The following is a 20,275-nucleotide window of genomic DNA, read 5'->3' as shown; positions in this document are numbered from 1 at the left end:
GGCAAAGTGACTGGGAAGCATCCTGTGTCACTTCTGTGCCACCTCAGGATACATCCAAACTCCTTAGCAAGGCCCTTCAGGCCTTTCATGATCTGCTCCTCCTATGGCTCCAGACTTGGCTCTCAACGGCCCCCACTTATCCCGTCACAGCCCAGGCACCAGCCAGGAGGAGGTTCTTACTGCACCCAAAGCCACAGGGCTCCCTCTCATTTCTGACCTTTGGCACATGCAGCTCTGTCTTCCAGAAACGCTGTTTCTCCCCTTGATTCAACTTTCAAGAATCAGGTCAAGCATCACCTCCTCCAAGAAGCCTCCCCTGACCTTCCCAGGCTTTGTTTAGTTGTTTTGTCCCATTTCCTCTTTCTCTGCTCTCTTGGCACCACTCTCTGGGTTCTCTTTCTCACACTGTGTGAGGGAAACATGCCAGTCTCCATGTCTGTCTGCCTCCCCAGTCTGTGAGTTGCCGGAGGACAGGTATGATGTCTTATTTATCTCCACACTGCAGGGCCTGGCATAGGCGGGTCAGCAGTAACGGGAGCTGAGTGAACGAAGGAATGATGAGTGGCAGATGCTTGCTGATGTGGACACTGCTGGGCCTGACAAGGGACTGTGCTGGGGAAACTGTCTTTGAACCAGAAAGAACTAGCTAGAGACAGAGAGGCAAAGTGGAAAGCAAGGGTAATCAGCACTCACTGCGGCTCCCATACTCTGGTCACCTAGGCATCAGCCCTGTGGATCCAAAAAGCCTTTGCTCCCTCCTTGGCAGATCTGCCCTGCTGTCGCTGATGGTAGGGCAGCATTTCAGGCTTGCTCCATCAGCAAGTGTATGAAGATACACTGGGTCCCTGCCAATACTTTGTACTTGAACCATTGCCTTATAGTGGCTCATAACTGGCCATAACAGGATGGGAAAGTCAATTGACTGGGTTTAACAAATAGCACGCATTTAGGCTCCAACATTTGTGGCCCAAGGACTCTGCTGCCAATGAACAAATGAACATTATGTAACAGCTTTACTACAACTTTCTGGGGCTTCAGTCTCCTAGAGGCCCTTGTGTCCTCCTCCTCCTATACCCCTCTTTTTACAGTGGTGATGACTGATGCCCAGAGGGAGGTGGTGGCTCAAGGTCACACAGAAAGGCTGGAACCAGCACCCAGGCTCTGATAGCCTGCCAGTGCCCTTTGCACCAACTCTACTAGGTTTGGTGATTGCTGTTCAATAATTAACCGTGGGTTTTGAGAAAGACATGGACCCCTCGGGCCCAATCATGAGGTCACTAAAGAACAGATTCATTACACAGCGTTTGAGCCCAGAGGACACTTGCTATTGACTTGGTAACATAAACTTTTTTTTTAGCTTTTTATTACCAGAAATTTTAAATATATACAAAAATCGACATTACAATGAACCCCTTTGTGCCAGCAGCTGCCAGCTTAAGTAATTATCAACACCTGCTGTTCTTGCTAACATAACTTGGAATCTTATTTCCTCCTAGGAAACTGGAGGAGACACACACTATAAAACACTATAACCAGAATGATCATTTCAAATTGCAAACTGGATCGTGTCAACCGCCCTTCCTTCTCCCTCAAGACCCTTTAATAGAATCCTCTGCTCCTGGGATGAAGATGGAGCAGAGCTCCTACTCCAGACCTGGACAGCTGTCTCTAGACTTCTTTTAAGTGAGAGAAAAGTACACTTCTCTTGTTTAAGCCACTTTTATTTTGGGTTTTCTCTGATGTCAGTAGTTCTCAAAACTGACTACACAATGGAATAAATGGAAGAGCTTAAACACAAAACAAAACAACAACAAAACCAGATAACCCAGAACAACACCCAGGGACTCCTAGTAGTGTGGAGTGTTGCTCAGGTGTTTCCAAAGGCTCTCCAGGTGGTGCTGATGCACAGGCATAGTTGAGAACCACTGTTTCATTATATGCATCCAATCTAACTCTAACTGATACAGGCTCGGCTGAAAGGTCATCTTCTCCCAAGAAGTCTGGAGAGGAACTCAGGGCTGCCTCTTCTGTTTCCACAGAGCTTGGTGCTAATCTTTATTAAGTGTATCAGGCTGGGCATAGTGACTGATGCCTGTAATACCAACACTTTGGGAGGCTGAGTTGGAAGGATTCATTGAGGCCCGGAGTTTGAGACCAGCCTGGGTAATACGGTGAGACCCTACCTCTAAGAAAATTTTAAAATTAGCCGAGTGTGGTGGAGGTCAGAAATTCAAAGTGTTTCCTTGGACTAAAATCAAGGTATTGGCAGGGATGGGTTTCTTCTAGAGACACTGGGGGAGAAGCCGGTCCCTTGCCTTTTCCAACTGCTTGCATTTGTTGTCTTGTGACAGTATCACCTGACCTCTGCTTCCATCCCCACATCTTTTTCTCTGACTCCTGTTTTCCTTTGATAAGGACCCTTGTGATTACATTAGGCCCTAGCTATACAATCTAGAATAATCTCCCACCTCCAGATCATTAACTACAATATCCCCTTTTGCCATGCAAGGTAATGTCTTCATAGGTACCAGGTGTTAGGACATCGGTGTCTTTAGGGGCCATTATTCTGCCTACCACAATCAGTGTACATAAGGTGAAGCAATAAGGAGTGGTGAGGCCTGTGGAAAACTGGAAAATGAAAGCCCTGCCTAAAGGGGGCAGCTACTACATGCATCTCTAATTGAGCCACTGTTCCATATCCATGTGCAGGCCTGATAGTACTAAGTCTTCCAATGTTTCAAGAAAAAATAGAAATGTACATTTTAATGTCAAATATCTCAATGTTTAGGCATTAGAAAGCATAAAATGGGAAAAAAAAAAAACCCACAACTCTGCTGGGGCCAAATAGAACATGTATGCTGGCTTGAGACTTGGGCTACCAGTTTGTGGTGTCTAGTCTGGAGCTTCTTCCTCACTAGGACAGTTAAGGCAGCATTAATTTATTTTGTGCTCCTTGTCACCTTGTCAGTGGGAGAAGAGACAGGCAGGTGTGAAGCCCAGGCTCTCTCTCAGGCCCCAGGGTGGTGTTGGTATCTCCCTTCCATTTACCACCCACGTTCCTCCCTTGACCTCTGTCCAAACTCCTCCTCATCTCTCCAAGAAGAAGGAGCTCCCAAGGCTGCATGTGGCTCTGCCTTCAATTACTGTTTAGCTCATTTGCATGTGGCTTTTCTCCTTGACCTTAACATGAGGAGGGGAGCCACAGCCAGGGCAGTGTAGTAAAAGCTGAGCCTTTTGCTCTGCTAGGGTGAACTCTAACTGTGCTTTACAGGTGCTATTGCCACACGTAAGCACTGCAACAGTCTTCTCTCCCTGCCCCACCGGCCTCCAACCTCCTCCTCCTCTCAGTTGGGTCTTCCTTAGTCTCAATGATGCTGTCAGTTAAGGTGTGGTCAAGAAAATGGAAGCCACTCTAGGTGTTTTGAGTAGGAAGAGATTAATATTAACACAAGTGTTGGGAGGCTGGGAAGTGAAGGGCACTAAGCCATTGTGAAGAAATCTGGAAGTGCTAGGATTATAGGGAGGCTACTAGCAGTGTTCTCTGCAGCCCACAGCCATGAACTGAGTGCTCCTTAGGGGGGCCTTCAAAGCCTTGGGTAGAAATCCACCTCTGCAGATGCCCACACACCAGCTGCATGCTCTGCTTCTAGGCCAGTGTTATTTGTGTGATTGTGCAAGAGCTTGGCTTCTAGTCTGCACTTGGATACTAATCCCCTAATCCCTTCCAAAGGGACCTTGGGCAAGTCCCTTTTCCTTTTTGGGTCTCAGTTTCTTCAACTATAAAAATGAGGTGAAGGGAAAGGAAGACAGAGAGGGAGGAGAACTGAGTTTGTGGCAAATACTCAGGGGCTGGTTTTGTTCAACAACATTCAGACTTGCTCTTGTTCACAGAGAATAAGCTTCACTTAGAGGATCACTTAGGAAAAAAGAAAAAAGTATATATTGGTTTGATTTTTAAATGCATCTTTATTTTTAAGTTTCCATTTCCTGCAAATGCCTCAGTGTCTTGACCTAGTCTTCCCTCTTCCGTTCAAATACAGAAAATGATTATGCTCAGTGTAGAAGAAACACTCAGTGCAGCTTGCAGTCCTTTTGTTTGGAATCTAGCTGATCTGTTCATCATTCTCAGAGCTGGATTCTTCTTCAGTAACTTCCTAGACATATAAGGCTCTACAACGCTGAAGGATAGAAATTGCTTCTCTTCACCCACCAGCCCAGTGTAAACACATCCCTGGACAACACTGACCTGACTGTGGCTTGTGTTATCTCACACTCTCCCCTTCAATCCACACAGGCTCCAGGTCCAATATCCTTACAAAGGGCCTGGATCTTTTTTTGTTAATTAAAAAGCTGAATCCATCAGATTCCTGGAAAATAGTCAACCCTCTGCAAAAATAATTTGTGCATTTTACCTTCAGCTACTGCACATTCGTTCTTCTCTCCAAACCATAAATGTCAAGCACTGTGGAAGGTGTTTTTCTTTTTTTTTTTTTTTTTTGAGGAGGGGTAAATACCTTGCAACAGGACCGCTTTGGTGGGTTCTGATGCCAGTCACAGCTTAGAAAGTGTCAAGGGTGGGCATTCTGGATAGAACCTAGACATAACACATTTGCAGGCAAAGTCACTTTCTGGAAATAACCATGATGGAGTCGAAGACTCCTCAGAAACCACTTAGGCCAGTGCTTCCCAAATATGGTTATATATCAGAAGCATATGAGAAACTTGGCCAAGCGCAGTGGCTCATGCCTGTAATCCCCGCACTTTGGGAGGCTGAGCGGGGTGGATCACTTGAGGTCAGGAGTTTGAGACCAGCCTGGTCAACATGGTAAAACCCCGTCTCTACTAAAAATACAAAAATTAGCTGGGCATGGTGGCAGACTCCTGTAGTCCCAGCTACTCAGGAGTCTGAGGCAGGAGACTCACCTGAACTGGGGAGGCAGAGACGGCAGTGAGCCAAGATGGCACTGTTGTACTCCAGCCTGGGTGACAGAGTAAGACTCCATCTCAAAACAAAACAAAACAAACAAAAAAAAGGAAGCATATGAGAAACTTAACAAAAACTTCTGGGCTCCAACCTACATCTAATAATTTAGACTCTCTGAAGGCAAGGTCCAGGAGATTGTTAAAAAACAAAAACAAAAACACAAACAAACAAACAAAAACTAAGCTCCCCACCCAATTCTGATGTATAGCTAAGTTTGGGAGCCCCTTGTCTAGTTCTTATCTGAACTAGGATTTTGCCACATGGGTATCTGTCCTTCCCTGTACTCCTCCAGTGATGAGAGGCCCACTGCCTTTCAAGCGAGCCCCTCCCAGCCTTAGCCAGTTCTGCTTTTTCTGGGAGTTATTCCTCTGTACTCTTCACTGGTCTGGCTCTGCCTTCTAGGACCCCACAGATACTATCTGGTTTTGCCCTTCAGAGATTTGGAGGGCACAGCCTTGTCTTTCAAGTTCTAAAGGGTGAACATCCCAGTTCCTTCAGCTGCTCCTCAAAGGGCACAGCCTCCAACCTTGCCCCGTGGGGGCCACTTCCTGTCTGCAGCTGGCCTCTCAGACCTGCCACAGTTTCCAATGCCCTCTGACATGAGGACTGATACTCATTTTGCCATAAACTCACTCCCTCTATCAATGAGGCCTCTTAAGGATTGGTCAGTTAATTATTAAGTCAATCAATCCTGGAGTGCTATGCCAAGTGCCCAAGGGGAGCTAGGCTGTCCACATGCTGTGGGGGAGGCAGGAGGGCCTTGGCAAGGGGCTCAACTCCGTTGCTGGAGAAACCCGAAGAAAGCATGGGCATCAAGGTGATACGATGCCAATCATAGTGCCTTCATGGAGGGCTAACTTTTGCAGCAAGGGCTGTGAACATCCTAAGGATGATATGGTAGCAAAAGATTCCATAGAGATGTAGCTTAAGGAAACAACTAAGTGAATTAGGTCCAAGCAGTTGCATGTAAACACCCTAGATCGGTGGAGAGGCAGGGATTTAATACAAGGAATTGGGTGCTTACAGAGCTGCTGCAAGTGCCGGAGGCAGAAGCAAGACTTAGCCAGACCACGACCGACTCTCGGGACGATATGGACATGGCCCACCAGCCTCGTGCCTGTCTGAGGCTACTTCAGACACCCTCCTGCAGCCTCCATTCAAAGAGCAGGAAGCCAGGTCAAGGAGCGGCTACAGCCACAGCGGCCAGTCCACAGCCAGGAAGCTGGAGAAGGGACAAGGAATGCTGCCGCAGAACAGCTCCCATTTCTGCTATCCTGCTAGTGCCACCCTACAGGGGCAGGGCAATACCCTCCAACGCGTGCCCGCCTTCCACATCTGGCAGAGTACTACTAATCGGCAGCGCCTAGTCCACATCCAGAACTCTAACTGCAAATGAGGCTGGGAAACATGACGGTTAGCTTTTGGACCTCCCTAGCCAGAAGGAAGGTGCAGTGAGGGTGGAGTGAGTGAGATGCGTGTTCAGTGGTCCATCTTGGCAACCTTTATAGCAACAAAATGGAGACAATTAAATGTCCAACAGTTTACCCCTACAACAGAATTCTATGCCACATTGGAGAGGATGACGTCATCTGTAATTAGTGATAGGCGAAAACTTCAAAATACAGCGCTAAGTTTTTAAATTTTTTTAAAGCAACACAACAGAGGTTACTATATGATTTTATTTTTATTAAAATAATTTTTGAAAGATGCAGAGGAAACAATACTAGCAGGACGAACACCGTAATAATGGCTACCGTAGGTGAAGAGATTACAGGTGATATTTTTCTTCTTTTTTCATCCTTTCCTGTGTTTTCCAAGCTTTCTACACTGTGCATACATTCTTTTTGTCCTTAGGACAAAAATGTACTTTGAAAAATGCCCAAATATAAAATCTTCTTGAAGGAACTGAAGAAGGGAGCAGTGAAAGTGGAGGACAGAAATTAGGGAATCCTGGACAAAAAAAGTGAGGGAGAGGCGAGGCAGAGAAGGGGTTAAGGGGAGTCTCAAGGATGGCAGTCGATTAAGCAGCGTCTTGCAGCGGGGAGAAATGCAAAGTGTAGTTGGGGTTCGGTCTCCGAAAACTTTGCTGTGTGACCTGGGGAAGCCCCTGCCCCTCTCTGGGTATCTCTGTTTCCGCTCCCAAACCAGTGCCTTAGGACCCTAGATCTGAGCAACGTGGACACTGGGCTTGCGGAGACGCGAAGGAGGGAGCGCTGAAGCGGTGCGGGCTGCCGGGGGTAGAGGGGAGGGGACCGGGAAAGACCGGGCTGGGCGAGGGAGGAGCGGCCTTGGCCGGCGACAGGACGTAGGCAGCGCCCCAGGCGCAGGCGGAGCCTCATTGGCCGCTGAGCCCCGGGCTGCGCGGAGGCGGGACCTGCGGCCAGCCCTGGGCGGCCAGCTGGACAGAGCTGGGAGGGCCGGAACCAGAACCCGAGCTTGATCCTGAACCGGAGCCCGAGCCTGCTGCAGGTAACTAACGCTGGTCTCCCCTCGGCTCCCCTGGGAAGCCGCAGCTCCCGGCGCCGCGTGGGGGCTTTCCTCTCTGGGCCGCGGCGTCCGCATCTGGGGGCTGGCCTTTCTGCCGTTGCACTGTGGGACTCTCTCCACGTCCCCTAATCCCATCCCCCGCCTCTGGGTGACGCTACAGGAGCCCCGAGGACACAGACGCCCCCAGACCTTACCATGTTAGCTCGACCTCAACACTCCTGCTCATTCGGCCCACTTCAACAGAGGGCCCCTGACCATAGTCCAGAGGCTTGGGCAAGCCCAAAGGTTGCGCCCTTTCCCCCGCAGAAGCGGTGAGGTGGGCGCTGCTGCAGTTCCCGCGGATAGAGAAGGTCCGGTCCTTCCCGCTGTGGGTGAATTGTAAAAAATTGCTCATATTTAGGAGGCTATGCAAAGCTAGGTTTGTGGAAATCTGGGGTGAGGCTCCTATACTTTCTTGCTGTGTGTCCTCGGTGAGTCCCTGAACCTCTCTGATGCCCAGCCTTCTTCCAGAATGGGGGTCATCATCAACCCTGACCGCCCAGAGACTGCAGAGAGGCTTGGGAAATTTCCCGTGAGAAGACGGCCTGCAAACTGTAAAGCATGATGCTCCGTGAGCTGTGATCTTCCTATCAGCAAGTGGAGGCCCCAGCAAGAACCCCATATAGGCCCCAAGAGTAGGAACGGCCTTGGTGTGGCTGCAAAGGTTTGCCAGCCTTGGCCTATGACCACCTCTCCTGACTGCTTCACCCCTCCAATCCTTACCCCATGGATTGGTGACTCCCCTTTCCCCTACCTCCTTTTGGTCTCCTCACCCTCAGGGCCAGGCCTGTTGGTGGCAAGGGGGCTCTGTCCCAGCATATGACAAAGTCCTGAGCTAAATGGAACCCTGGGCACCCCTGGCAGATCTGCTGACTCAGCTTACCCCTGTGGGGTATGATGAGGTTTCTCTTCAAATAATCTGATCAATCTTTTATTCTTTAATTCTTGGTATCCCCCCCCCCTTTTTTTTCATTTTTTTCCTTTTTGCCTTTGTTGGATGCCCAGGCACGCCACAGTACCAAGCGTTATCAGTACCAGCTCACATTCCTTTGCTTATTTGGAAAGAAGACTAACTTTCTAGCTCATTACAGACACCCCTTCCCCTTTCTCTCCACTTTCTTTTACGTGCCCACTCTGTCTAAAATAAATCAAATGTTTAGCCAACCAGGATTAGTTTAGATTGTACAACCCGACCCCAGCCAATGGGGAAAGGGTTCAGGGGCCGGACTTGCATCAGGAATAAAGGCTGTCATGCCCCTTTGTTCAGGTGTGTTCTCATGGCAACTGGCCAAGGAGGCATCCCTCTGCGCAGAAGTAAAATTGCTTTGCTAAGAATCCTGTGTTCGAGTGTTCAATTTCCTTAGGATTTTCAGCGTTATTCCTAACACCCGCAAGGGGAAGGGAAACTTTCTTGGTCAGCATTGATTATTATTATTATTATTTTTAGATACAGTCTTGCTCTGTTACCCAGGCTGGAGTGCAGTGGCACAATCATGGCTCACTGCAGCCTCAACCTCCTGGGCTCAAGTGATTTCCCCCCCCACCTCAGCCTCCCAAGCAGCTAGAACTACAGGCATGCACCACTATGCTTGGCAAATTTATTTGTATTTTTTTGTAGAGACACGGTTCTTGCTATGTGCTCAGGCTGGTCTCAAACTCCTGGCCTCAAGCAATCCTTCCACTTTGGCCTACCAAAGCGTTACCAGCTTAAGCCACCACGCCCATCACATTGATTTTTATGGGGCTGGGGACCTACATGGAGCCTTGCTTTCCTGATTGAGTTTTTTGTTCCTCTCCCTGCCCAGGGGTGGAGGGTGAGAGGCTGGGGGTGAAGGGACAGGCAGGTGCAATTCCATTTTACTGCTGGGCGGAGCAAGACTCACGAGATATCAAAGGCAGAGAGATTCAAATTCTGACTGAAGAATAACTGCTTCAACTAATCTGGGAACATTACACTCTGTTTAATTTTCATTTAATATGTATTATATGCTGTTTACGTTTTATAACAGTAGTTGTTTTAACGAAGTCTACACTTTTCAGAGTTGTAGCTTTTCTTCTCAGCTACCTCCTGACTTGCTGCCCCTCTGGGAAAGCTGAAAAGGGATGCTGAGACCTGTGGTTGGGGGATGCTGGGCTAGGTCAATTTCTGAGGCACAGCCAGTTCTGATGTCCTGAGTGGAGCTTGCCCGGGTTTTTATACGCAAGACATCATTCAACGTAACCCCATGACGCATTTCACATATGGGGGAAGTGAGGCACAGAGGTGAAATGAAGCAAGTCCCTCTCAGAGAACAACCGTCTCCAAGTCCCTTTGATTTCTACTCAAGTCTTAAGTCAATTCTTAGACAGCCTTTGTGGCAATTTCAGTGTTTTCTCAGTGTATCATTCAGTACTATGTGTTGAGCCGCTGCTCTGTAGCAGGCATACCTCTAGGCTCGGGCGCATAGCAATGAATGGAACAGAAAAATAAGTTCCTGTGCTCATGGAGCTTGCATTTTATTGGGGGGAGACAGACAAACATATAAGCCTGTAAAGATAGTATTTGGGATGTGAGATAGAGAAGGAGTAAAGCAGGGTAGGGGGGATAGAGAGTGTTGGGGTGGGAAGGGTTGCAATTTTATAAAGGGTGGTCAGGGAAGGCCTTGCTGAGACAGTGGCTTTTGAGACCCAGCAGAGGTGAGGGAGTGAGCTGAGGATAGGCGGGACGTGATGGAGTTGGCCCAGAGAGTTCATCAGGGCCCTCACAGCTCTTACAGTCTGTGTTTTTAGAGATGACAGTCCTTTATGCTGGAATCTTGGAATGTTTGAGCTGGTGGGCCCTTGGGTACCGCCACCTGCCTTCTCCCGCCTGTTCACCCTGGTTTCTTTTGTTCCTCTCCAGAGTGTCAGCATGCTGCGCTTCCTGGCACCCCGGCTGCTTAGCCTCCAGGGCAGGACCGCCCGCTACTGCTCGGCAGCAGCGCTCCCAAGCCCCATTCTGAACCCAGACATCCCCTACAACCAGCTGTTCATCAACAACGAATGGCAAGATGCCGTCAGCAAGAAGACCTTCCCGACGGTCAACCCTACCACCGGGGAGGTCATCGGGCACGTGGCTGAAGGTGACCGGGCTGATGTGGATCGGGCTGTGAAAGCAGCCCGGGAAGCCTTCCACCTGGGGTCCCCATGGCGCCGGATGGATGCCTCTGAGCGGGGCCGGCTGCTGAACCACCTGGCAGACCTAGTGGAGCGGGATCGAGTCTACTTGGCCTCACTGGAGACCTTGGACAATGGGAAGCCTTTCCAAGAGTCTTACGCCTTGGACTTGGATGAGGTCATCAAGGTGTATCGGTACTTTGCTGGCTGGGCTGACAAGTGGCATGGCAAGACCATCCCCATGGATGGCCAGCATTTCTGCTTCACCCGGCATGAGCCCGTTGGTGTCTGTGGCCAGATCATCCCATGGAACTTCCCCTTGGTCATGCAGGGTTGGAAACTTGCCCCGGCACTCGCCACAGGCAACACTGTGGTTATGAAGGTGGCAGAGCAGACCCCCCTCTCTGCCCTGTATTTGGCCTCCCTCATCAAGGAGGCGGGCTTTCCCCCTGGGGTGGTGAACATCATTACGGGCTATGGCCCAACAGCAGGTGCGGCCATTGCACAGCACATGGATGTTGACAAAGTTGCCTTCACCGGTTCCACCGAGGTGGGCCACCTGATCCAGAAAGCAGCTGGTGATTCCAACCTCAAGAGAGTCACCCTGGAGCTGGGTGGTAAGAGCCCCAGCATCGTGCTGGCCGATGCTGACATCGAGCATGCCGTGGAGCAGTGCCACGAAGCCCTGTTCTTCAACATGAGCCAGTGCTGCTGTGCTGGCTCCCGGACCTTCATGGAAGAATCCATCTACAATGAGTTTCTCGAGAGAACCGTGGAGAAAGCAAAGCAGAGGAAAATGGGGAATCCCTTTGAGCTGGACACACAGCAGGGGCCTCAGGTGGACAAGGAGCAGTTTGAACGAGTCCTAGGCTACATCCAGCTGGCCAGAAGGAGGGCGCAAAACTCCTCTGTGGCGGAGAGCGTTTCGGGGAGCGTGGTTCCTTCATCAAGCCTACTGTCTTTGGTGGCGTGCAGGATGACATGAGAATTGCCAAAGAGGAGATCTTTGGGCCTGTGCAGCCCCTGTTCAAGTTCAAGAAGATGGAGGAGGTGATTGAGAGGGCCAACACCACCAGGTATGGCCTGGCTGCGGCTGTGTTCACCCGGGATCTAGACAAGGCCATGTACTTCACCCAGGCACTCCAGGCTGGGACCGTGTGGGTAAACACCTACAACATCGTCACCTGCCACACGCCATTTGGAGGGTTTAAGGAATCTGGAAACGGGAGGGAGCTGGGTGAGGATGGGCTTAAGGCCTACACAGAGGTGAAGACGGTCACCATCAAGGTTCCTCAGAAGAACTCGTAAGAGCAGCTGTCAGGGAGGCCCAGTCACAGTCCAGAAATTCCACAACCACTTTGACCAATGCTTGCCAAACTCTTTTAAAGCCAAGAACACCCTTTATTTGTTCCAATTAACTCTTAGAAGAAACACCACAAATAAAGCAATTCAATCGAGGCTGTTCTATTTAAATCAGGGATGGGGACCAGGCTCAGAGTTCTACCTATCTAACCCCCAACTACAGCCCCCTTGGTGGCCCATGAGTTGCTTCCATGAAATCTTAGGAGTCTATGGAAGACAGATTAAAAACCAATGATCTGTAATTTGTAGCTCTTCCTGCTGATCCAAGGACTTTCCCATGGGTGCACTTGATGGTTTAGTGGATCGACTCAACTCAGAACATAGGCTTGGAAAGTGTTTGGGGTTTTGAACTAGGTGGACACCAAATCTCGGCCCCACTCTTCATTGGCTTAACCTAAAAACCAGAGGTGCTTTTCCTTGTCTGTGTGCCAGTTGCCGGCTGTTTTAGTTGCTTGCCCTTCATTTTGCTACTGATTTTCCTTAATTTGTGGGAAGGAGTAGGCAAAGAATATGCTTACATGATTACACCTGTAAAGTAAGCCCAAACATCCCAAATGTCCATCAACTGATGAGTGGATTAATAAAATGTTTCCATGGAATATTCCTTGGACTACTTAGCCATAAAAAGGAATGAAGTACTGACACATGCTGCGACATCAGTGAACCCTGAAAACATCCTTCTCAGTGAAACAAGCCAGAGAGATGTACAAGGCTACGGACTGTATGATTCCATTTATATGAAATATGCATACTAGGCAAATCCATGGAGACGGAACATAGATTAGTGGTTGCCAGGGGATAGAGGAGTAACTGTTAGTGGGCATGGGATTTGTTTTTGGGAGGTTTTGAAAATGTTCTGGAATTGAACAATAGTAATGGTTGCACGATTTGGTAAAAATACTAAAAACTATGGAATTGTTTAATTATGGTATATGAATTAATTTCTTTTTTTTTTTTTTTTTTTGACACAGAGTCTCACTCTGTCACCCAGGCTGGAGTGCAGTGGTGTGATCTCATCTCACTGCAACCTCCGCCTCCCAGATTCAAGCGATTCTCCTGTATCAGCCTCCTAAGTAGCTGGGATTATAGGTGCACGCCATCACACCTGGCTAATTTTTGTATTTTTGGTAGAGATGAGGTTTCACCACTTTGGCCGGCTGATCTTGAACTCCTGACCTCAGGTGATCCACCCGCCTCGGCCTCCCAAAGTGCTGGGATTACAGGTGTGAGCCACAACAGCCAGCCATGAATTAACTCCGTTAAAAAATAAACGTATACATTCTGTGAGCAAATCCATTTGGTCTCCATATTGTCCTGCTGCTGAACATTTTATAGAGTGTGGGGGCTGGAAGGGACCCAGGTGGTCTAGTCAACCCCCAGTCAGGTGCAAAATTTCCCTCCCCAATGTTTCTGTTTTTGTTTTCTCTTGGATGGGTGACAAAGTGCAACTGTAAGACCCATAGAGAAAAACACTGGTTCCTGCTCAGAGTGGGCCCATCTTGTTGGACTCATTTCCATAGCCCCCCAGCCCTTCCAAACCATACCACCCTTCAAGCCAAGCCTAGCATGGGGGCCACCTTGACATGCTGGGGATTTCCAGAGTTTCAAACCTCAGAGTTCATAATGTTTATTGTTAGTCTTGCTACATTCATTCCCCAACTGATGGGAGTGAAGGCAAATCCAAGCCAGCCAGGCCACAATACAGGAGCGGAATGCTGAGCCTCCCTCTCTCGGTCCATTTTTCTAGACCATGCTGCTTACAAGTCACCTTACATTCAAGTCCCCCCATTCCTGTAAATGCACACCCCAGTCATCTCTGCTTCCCAGGCTCAAGCAATCCTCCCACCTGAGCCTCCCAAGTAGCTGGGACTACAGGCGCTCACCACCATGCCTCGCTAATTTTTTTTTTTTTTTGGTATTTTTTGTAGAGATGGGGTTTCACCATATTTCCCAGGCTGGTCTCAAACTCCTGGTCTCAAGCAACCCTCCTGCCACGGCCTCCCAAACTGCTGGAATTACAGGTGTGAGCCACCATGCCTGGCCCCAGTCAACTCTTAAACATCCTATTGTCTTACCTAGACAACATGATGATTTTGTTTATTATCATAACTTGGGTTTGGCTGGAAACTGCTGCTTGAGGGTTCAGAGTCTGTTTGGTTCCCTCACCTCCCTTCCTAGGACCTCCTTTCTACACCATTTGTCTACAGCAAAGGTGACCCTGACACTCCCCCATAGTGCACCTTCTACGGATTTCTCTGGGAGGCTGTTGGCACCTCTGTTGCACAACAGTGAAAGTTTCTCCTAAACAAACGCACTGGGACATGGAAGTGGGTGGGTGGGTGTCTCTAATGATTAATGTGCAACATAACAATATTTTAACAAATCCATTCCTTATTTAAGTTTCAATACTCCTTAACCAAAGAGGAGCTCTGTAGACAGTGTTCCAGTATGGAATGGGATTGGAAAAGACGATCTTCATGGTGCCTTGTTTTGAGCCCTGAAATTCTGAGTGAGGAGCCCGTAGGTCAGATTGTTAATAAGCTCAGCCATCACGGCTCCTCCACCCATTTTTAAATTCTTTTAAAAATAAATTTATTTATTTATTTATTTATTCATTCATTGAGATAGGGTCTCCTTCTGTTGTCCAGGGTGGGTGCAGTGGCACGATCATGGGGCACTGCAGCCTCCACCTCTTGGGCTGAAGCAATCCTCACACCTCAGCCTCCTGAGTAGCTGGGACTACAGGCATATGTCATGACGCCTGGCTGATTTGTGTATTTTTTTGGAGAGACAGGGTTTTGCCTCATAGCCCAGGCTGGTCTTGAAGTCCTGAGTTCAAACGATCTGCCCACCTTGGCCTCCCAAAGTGCTGGGATTACAGGCGTTGAGCCACCAAGCCCAGTCCCCTCCATTCATTTTACCATTGTGCTGAATGCACAGACTTGTGAGCAGGGAGGTTTAACTGGGTGTCCTCATTCAGGCCAGACACTGCCCACCAGACTCACACTTGGGAGAAGTTGCAATTCTGGGGCTTCCATCCACTCAGCAAACTCTCACCAAGATCTTACTCCATAAACACTATGCCAGGCACCTTGCCATGCTATGGAAGCCTCACAACCATCCTATAAAGCAGGTAGTGGAGTAGTGGAGTTACCGCCCCACTTTTTTTCAGGTGAGGAAAAGGAAGTGGAGAGGTTTAATAGGGAACTCTTCTGGAATCAGTTCCCCTTGAGCATGCACGAGGGACCAGAGAGCGGGGCATACTGGCAAGCACATGGAACCAACCCTCCAAGCCTGGAGAACCCACGACAAAGCCCAGCAAGCCCTACACACCCAGCCAGCCACTGTGCTGGATGCATCAGAGCTGCTGCTCAGTCCCACGGGTTCTCCTCAGACCCGGGGCCATTTAGGAACCTTCATTTGGGTTGGCTCCATTCTGGGTGTGAGGCTGACCTCTGGTGGCCACCTGATTCATTAATTCACACAAGTAACTCTTTGGTTTAAGAAAAAACAAAGGGGTTGGGGGGGCGATGGTCCTGCTCTAGGCCTATTGTTGGGGGAAAGAGAATTGAGTAAGACAGTCCCTTCCCCGCAGGAGCTCAGAGCTGGGCAGGGGAGACAATTACAGAGCCAGGTGGAAAGTGCAGTGAGAAGTACAGAGGCCATGAGATCATGAGCGGAAAGCAAGCATCTGTATCAAACACACACGGTGGGCCACCTCGCTTCATGCTTCTTTCTTTTTTTTAGTTTCGAGATGAAGTCTCGCTCTGTCTACCAGGCTGGAGTGCAGTGGCGCAATCTTGGCTCACTGCAACCTCTGCCTCCTGGGTGCCTCCTGAGTAGCTGGGATTACAAGCACACGCCACCACGTCCGGCTAATTTTTGTAGTTTTAGTAGAGACAGGGTTTCACTTTCTAACTGCCATCAGGGCCCTCAGTATTATTCTTCTGCACTTGATAGACATCGAGCCCGGGAGGTGTTCAGCAGTGAGTGGAGCCAGGCTCAAGCGCAGGTCCTCTCACTCTGCCAGACACCACTGCCTCCCAGGGCTCCCAGCTCAGCTCAGGCACAGGCCCAGTGGGAGTGGGCATGGGGTCCTGCTAAATGACTAGCAGGGGACCAGAGGGATAAGGGAAGGATGCTCCTGGAGTCTGAGAAATATGGAGGGTTGGAGGAAGGGCAAGTTTTTCCATGAGGAGGAAAGAGGCAGGGAGGAAAAGCATGGGGGCAGGGGGCAGGCAGGGGCTGGACTGTGAAGGGGCTCGTGCATCCCTTCAGAAAGCTCACACTTGGTCTAGCAATGGGAGGGTGCTTTTTGGTTTTGCTTTTGTTTTTTAAACAGGGTCTCCCTCTGCCACACAGGCTGGAGCACAGTTCCTTGATCATAGCTCACTACAGCTTCAAACTCCTGGGCTCAAGCGATCCTCCCACCTGAGCCTCCCAAGTAACTGGGACTACAGGTGTGTGCCACCATGCTGGGTTAATTTTTTAACATTTTGTAGAGATGGGGGACATCTCGCTGTGTAGCCCAGGCTGGTCTTGAACTCCTGGCCTCAAGCAATCCTCCTGCCTCAGCCACCCAAAGTGCTGAGATTACAGGTGTGAGCCACCATGTCTGGCTGCCCCTGAGGGCTTTTAAAGGAAAGTGATAGGATCACATTCGGTTTCTGAAGCTGGCTCTGCATCAATGTGGAGGATAGATTGAGGGAGTTGACCTGGAGTCAGCACCTCTCAGGACATTGTTGCTTGCGCCCAAAGTGATGCTGGCACACCAGGGTGTGGGGTGGGGCAGAGCCTGGACAGCCAGAAGGCAGGCTTCAGGGCATGATGACAGATGGACAGCTTAGCACAAGAGAGGAGAGAAAGTTGGGTAACCTCGTGTTTCTGGCTGCAGTAACCACGTGGGGGGTAGTGCCAGCCACCCTGGAGGTTGCACGTTTAGGGACATGGTGGGACTCTTACTTATTTATGCCTTTGTTTAACACATTTTATGGAATGTTGAGTATGTGCTAGGAACTATTCTAGGGGCAGAGGATACAGCAGGAAACTTAAAAAAAAAAATCCTGAACATCCTTTCTGATAGAAGAGGCAGAACATATGCAAAATAGGTGAAATCGTTAGTCTGTCAGGAGGCGAAGGGTATTATAGAGAACAACAGTGCCGGGAAGGGAATAGGGAAGTGGGTGGGATGGAGTAGACATTGTAATTTTCAGTAAGGTGCTCAGAGGTCGTCTCACCAAAGAGATGACAAAGGAACTGAAAGAGACTGGAGCATGCCTGGAGGCTCCAGGAACACAGGAGAAGGCCAGGTGGCTGGCATGGAGCAAGCCAGGTGGGGAAATAGGACAGAGAAGTCACTGCCTGAGTGGAGGCAGAGGGCTAGTGTTTGGAGGTCACCGTGTGAAGGGACTGACGGGGGTCTTTACTCTGAGGAAGGAGCCACCAGAGGCTTTTGAGCACAGCAGCAACATGATGTAACTTGTTTTCAAAGGATCACTGGGGCTGCTATGTTGAGAACAGTTTGTAAGGGGAGCAAAATCATTTGACCTTAAGAATGCCAACAAGGAGTGAACAGAGAATGAGGAGGAGCAGGAGGAAGACCCAGGAGAGACGAGGCAAGAAGCCAAGGAAGGCGGGGCACTTTCCAGGGGAGGGAGCCCCCAGCAAAGCCCGAGGCTCCCAAGAGGTCAAGTAGGAGGAGCACTGAGCAATGTCGCTGGCTGCAGCCACCAGGACTCCCTGTAGACCTTGGTAAGAGCAGGTGGTGGAGTTGGGCACAGAAGCCAGACAGCCTGGGTTGAGAGTGTCACTTAATCCTCCCAAGCCCCAATGATCTGTACATTAGTCCTGGAGTTAGGAAGACCCTCAAGGGAAAACAAGAAGTCCTGGTATGAGGCCCTTTGAGAGCCTCTGGTGCATCCCACCTCACTTAGCCAGGAATGTGGACAGAGCAACTTGGACAAGTTGCTCCCAGCCAAGCGTTCTTCCCATGTGTATTGGCATAATGGTAGCCACCACAACGAATAACCCCCCAAATTTGAGGGTTCAATACAATGACTATTTAGTTTTGCTTATGTAACAATCTAATGCAGGTACCTGGCAAATTGGCATTTTCCTTCCACGTGGAGATTCAGGGACACAGGTTCCTTTCGTCTTGTGGTTCCACCATCTACAATGGTTCTTAACCTTTTTTTTTTTTTTTTTTTTTTTTTTTTTGAGATGGAGCCTTTGCTCTGTCACCCACGCTGGAGTACAGTGGCGCGATCTCGGTTCACTGCAACCTCTGCTTCCTGGGTTCAAGCAATTTTCCCTGCCTCAGCCTCCCGAGTAGCTGGGATTACAGGTTCCCACCACCATGCCCAACTAATTTTTGTATTTTTAGTAGAGACAGGGTTTCACCATGTTGGCCAGGCTGGTCTCGAACTCCTGACCTCAGGTGATCTGCCCACCTCGGCCTCGCAAAGTGCTGGGATTACAGGCATGAGCCACCGCACCTGGCCTCTTCTTAACCATTTTTATGTTTTGTATTCCTTTGAAAAGCTAATCAAAGCAATAGACCTTTCCACCATGAAAAGGATGTACACACGCACATGCACACAGTTTGCACACTTTCAAGGAGTTCACAGAATCCGTGAATCTACCTATAGAATCCCAAGGGGTCCAGGGATCCAAGTGAAAACCCCTGTCTGGGGGCCTCACAGATCTCCATGTCAGCTGGTAAATGGGGAAGAAAGTGCAGAAAAGGCACAGCGACTTTTTGAAAGCCCTGGGCTCTGCATGGAACATATCACCTCTACTCACATTTCACTAGCTACATGACCCAGCCTAGGTGCAAGAGGAGACGGGAAGTATAGTCTGTGACAGGACAGTTCAACCCTGTGGAAGACCCTGGGTTTTGCTGGCAGCTCGCGCCAGCTCTGCCGCCCATGGCACGTCCATGGAGATATGCCAACAGGAGACTGCTTCTCACAAGGACGTTTTTTGAGTTTAATGCTGTTGTGGGCCATTTGCTGCCTCCCATCCAGCCATGCTCACGCTGTTCCTTTTTCTTGGAGCCCTACTTAAGGGCCACCCCTTCCAGGACAGTTCCTCTGAACTTCTCATTTAAGCAATCTCACCCTTTGAGCTAACCTTTTGCACTAACAGCTGTGGCAGCACATGCTCTCTTAGCCTCTGAAGAGGTCTCTGGGCACCCTTCATTTAGTCTTGTACTGAGGCAGCTCTCATTGGTTGAAACGGGTCTGATGTTTTTGTCCTGCTAGACTATGTCTCACATACTCTGAGCATGTTTAATTTCTCTCCCAGCCCTCTCCCACCGGCACACAGCCCTCCAAGATCTGTGCAGAACAGACAGTGCATGGCCATTCACACATGGGGCTCTCAGAGCAACAGGCCAGGGCAGGGATGCCACCCTTCCTGGATTGAAGAGGAAATGGAGACTCTAAGAGTTGATAGAAGTGACCCAGCCTTGCAGTCTCTGACAGGGCTTGACCTTAGTTCTGGGTCTTCCAACTCAAGCTAGTGCCCTTTCCACCCAAGCAAGAGCTGCACACACCTTCAACAGCAGAGAGACGGGGCATGCCACCTAGCACCACAAGCAGCCTTCTGTGCCGGAGCTGAGACTCCGAGGTCTGTGAGCAATTGTAGACCCTTTGCTACCTGGCGATGCCGGGTGCACTGGAGGAGCTCTGCAAATGTGTGTGATGGGTGGGTTTATGCATGGAGAAAAGAGGGGAGACTGTTCCCCCACTCCCTAGTACTCAGGATTTTTACTCTTCCCTCGAGAATCAACCGTTCCCTAATATAGGAGGGGAGATGTAGGTATGAGGAAGAGACAGCCACAGTGAAAGCCAACAGGGAAGTCTGCCTCCTTGGACCCACACACTTCTCACTGCTGGATGCAATCGAGGCTGAACTGAAAAGGAGCCCTGGCCGTAAAGGAGTTCACGTTCCAGGAGAGAGGTCAGCCCCAGAGAGCCAGAGCGTGGGCAAGTGTTGGTGTCCAACTCAGCCCTGGGCACTGGGCTTCCACGTTCTGAATTCATTAAACTGCAACACCAGAGTACTTGGCTTTCCCTTAATTAATTAAAATACCATGGAATAATCATTGTCTGATTTAATGTTCAAGACGCCCTGGTAAAGGCTGGGAAGGAGGAAATTCATTAGTGGAGACTTTTACTGTCGCTGGGTCTGCCGTTCTTATTCATTTCTCCTGCACCATCCATCCCCGGAGGAGACAGCAGGACAGTGTTTTTAAAGATGTTGGAA

General features: G+C 49.5%; 1 protein-coding gene across 1 annotated transcript; it reads left to right on the top strand.

Annotated features, from left to right (window-relative positions):
* The first annotated feature begins 7,273 nt into the window (after positions 1-7,273).
* On the top strand, positions 7,274-13,299 carry ALDH1B1 (aldehyde dehydrogenase 1 family member B1). Its single transcript, XM_054500235.2, is given in 3 exon segments — positions 7,274-7,453; positions 10,392-11,520; positions 11,523-13,299. Coding segments are annotated over 2 exon segments (1,551 nt in total). The 5' UTR covers positions 7,274-7,453; positions 10,392-10,400; the 3' UTR covers positions 11,954-13,299.
* The last annotated feature ends 6,976 nt before the right edge of the window (positions 13,300-20,275 follow it).

Source organism: Pongo pygmaeus, chromosome 13, assembly GCF_028885625.2.
Source record: "Pongo pygmaeus isolate AG05252 chromosome 13, NHGRI_mPonPyg2-v2.0_pri, whole genome shotgun sequence".
Classification (NCBI taxonomy): Eukaryota; Metazoa; Chordata; class Mammalia; order Primates; family Hominidae; genus Pongo; species Pongo pygmaeus.
Note: the sequence above shows the minus strand (reverse complement) of the source record. Positions and strands in the feature narration are given on the sequence as shown.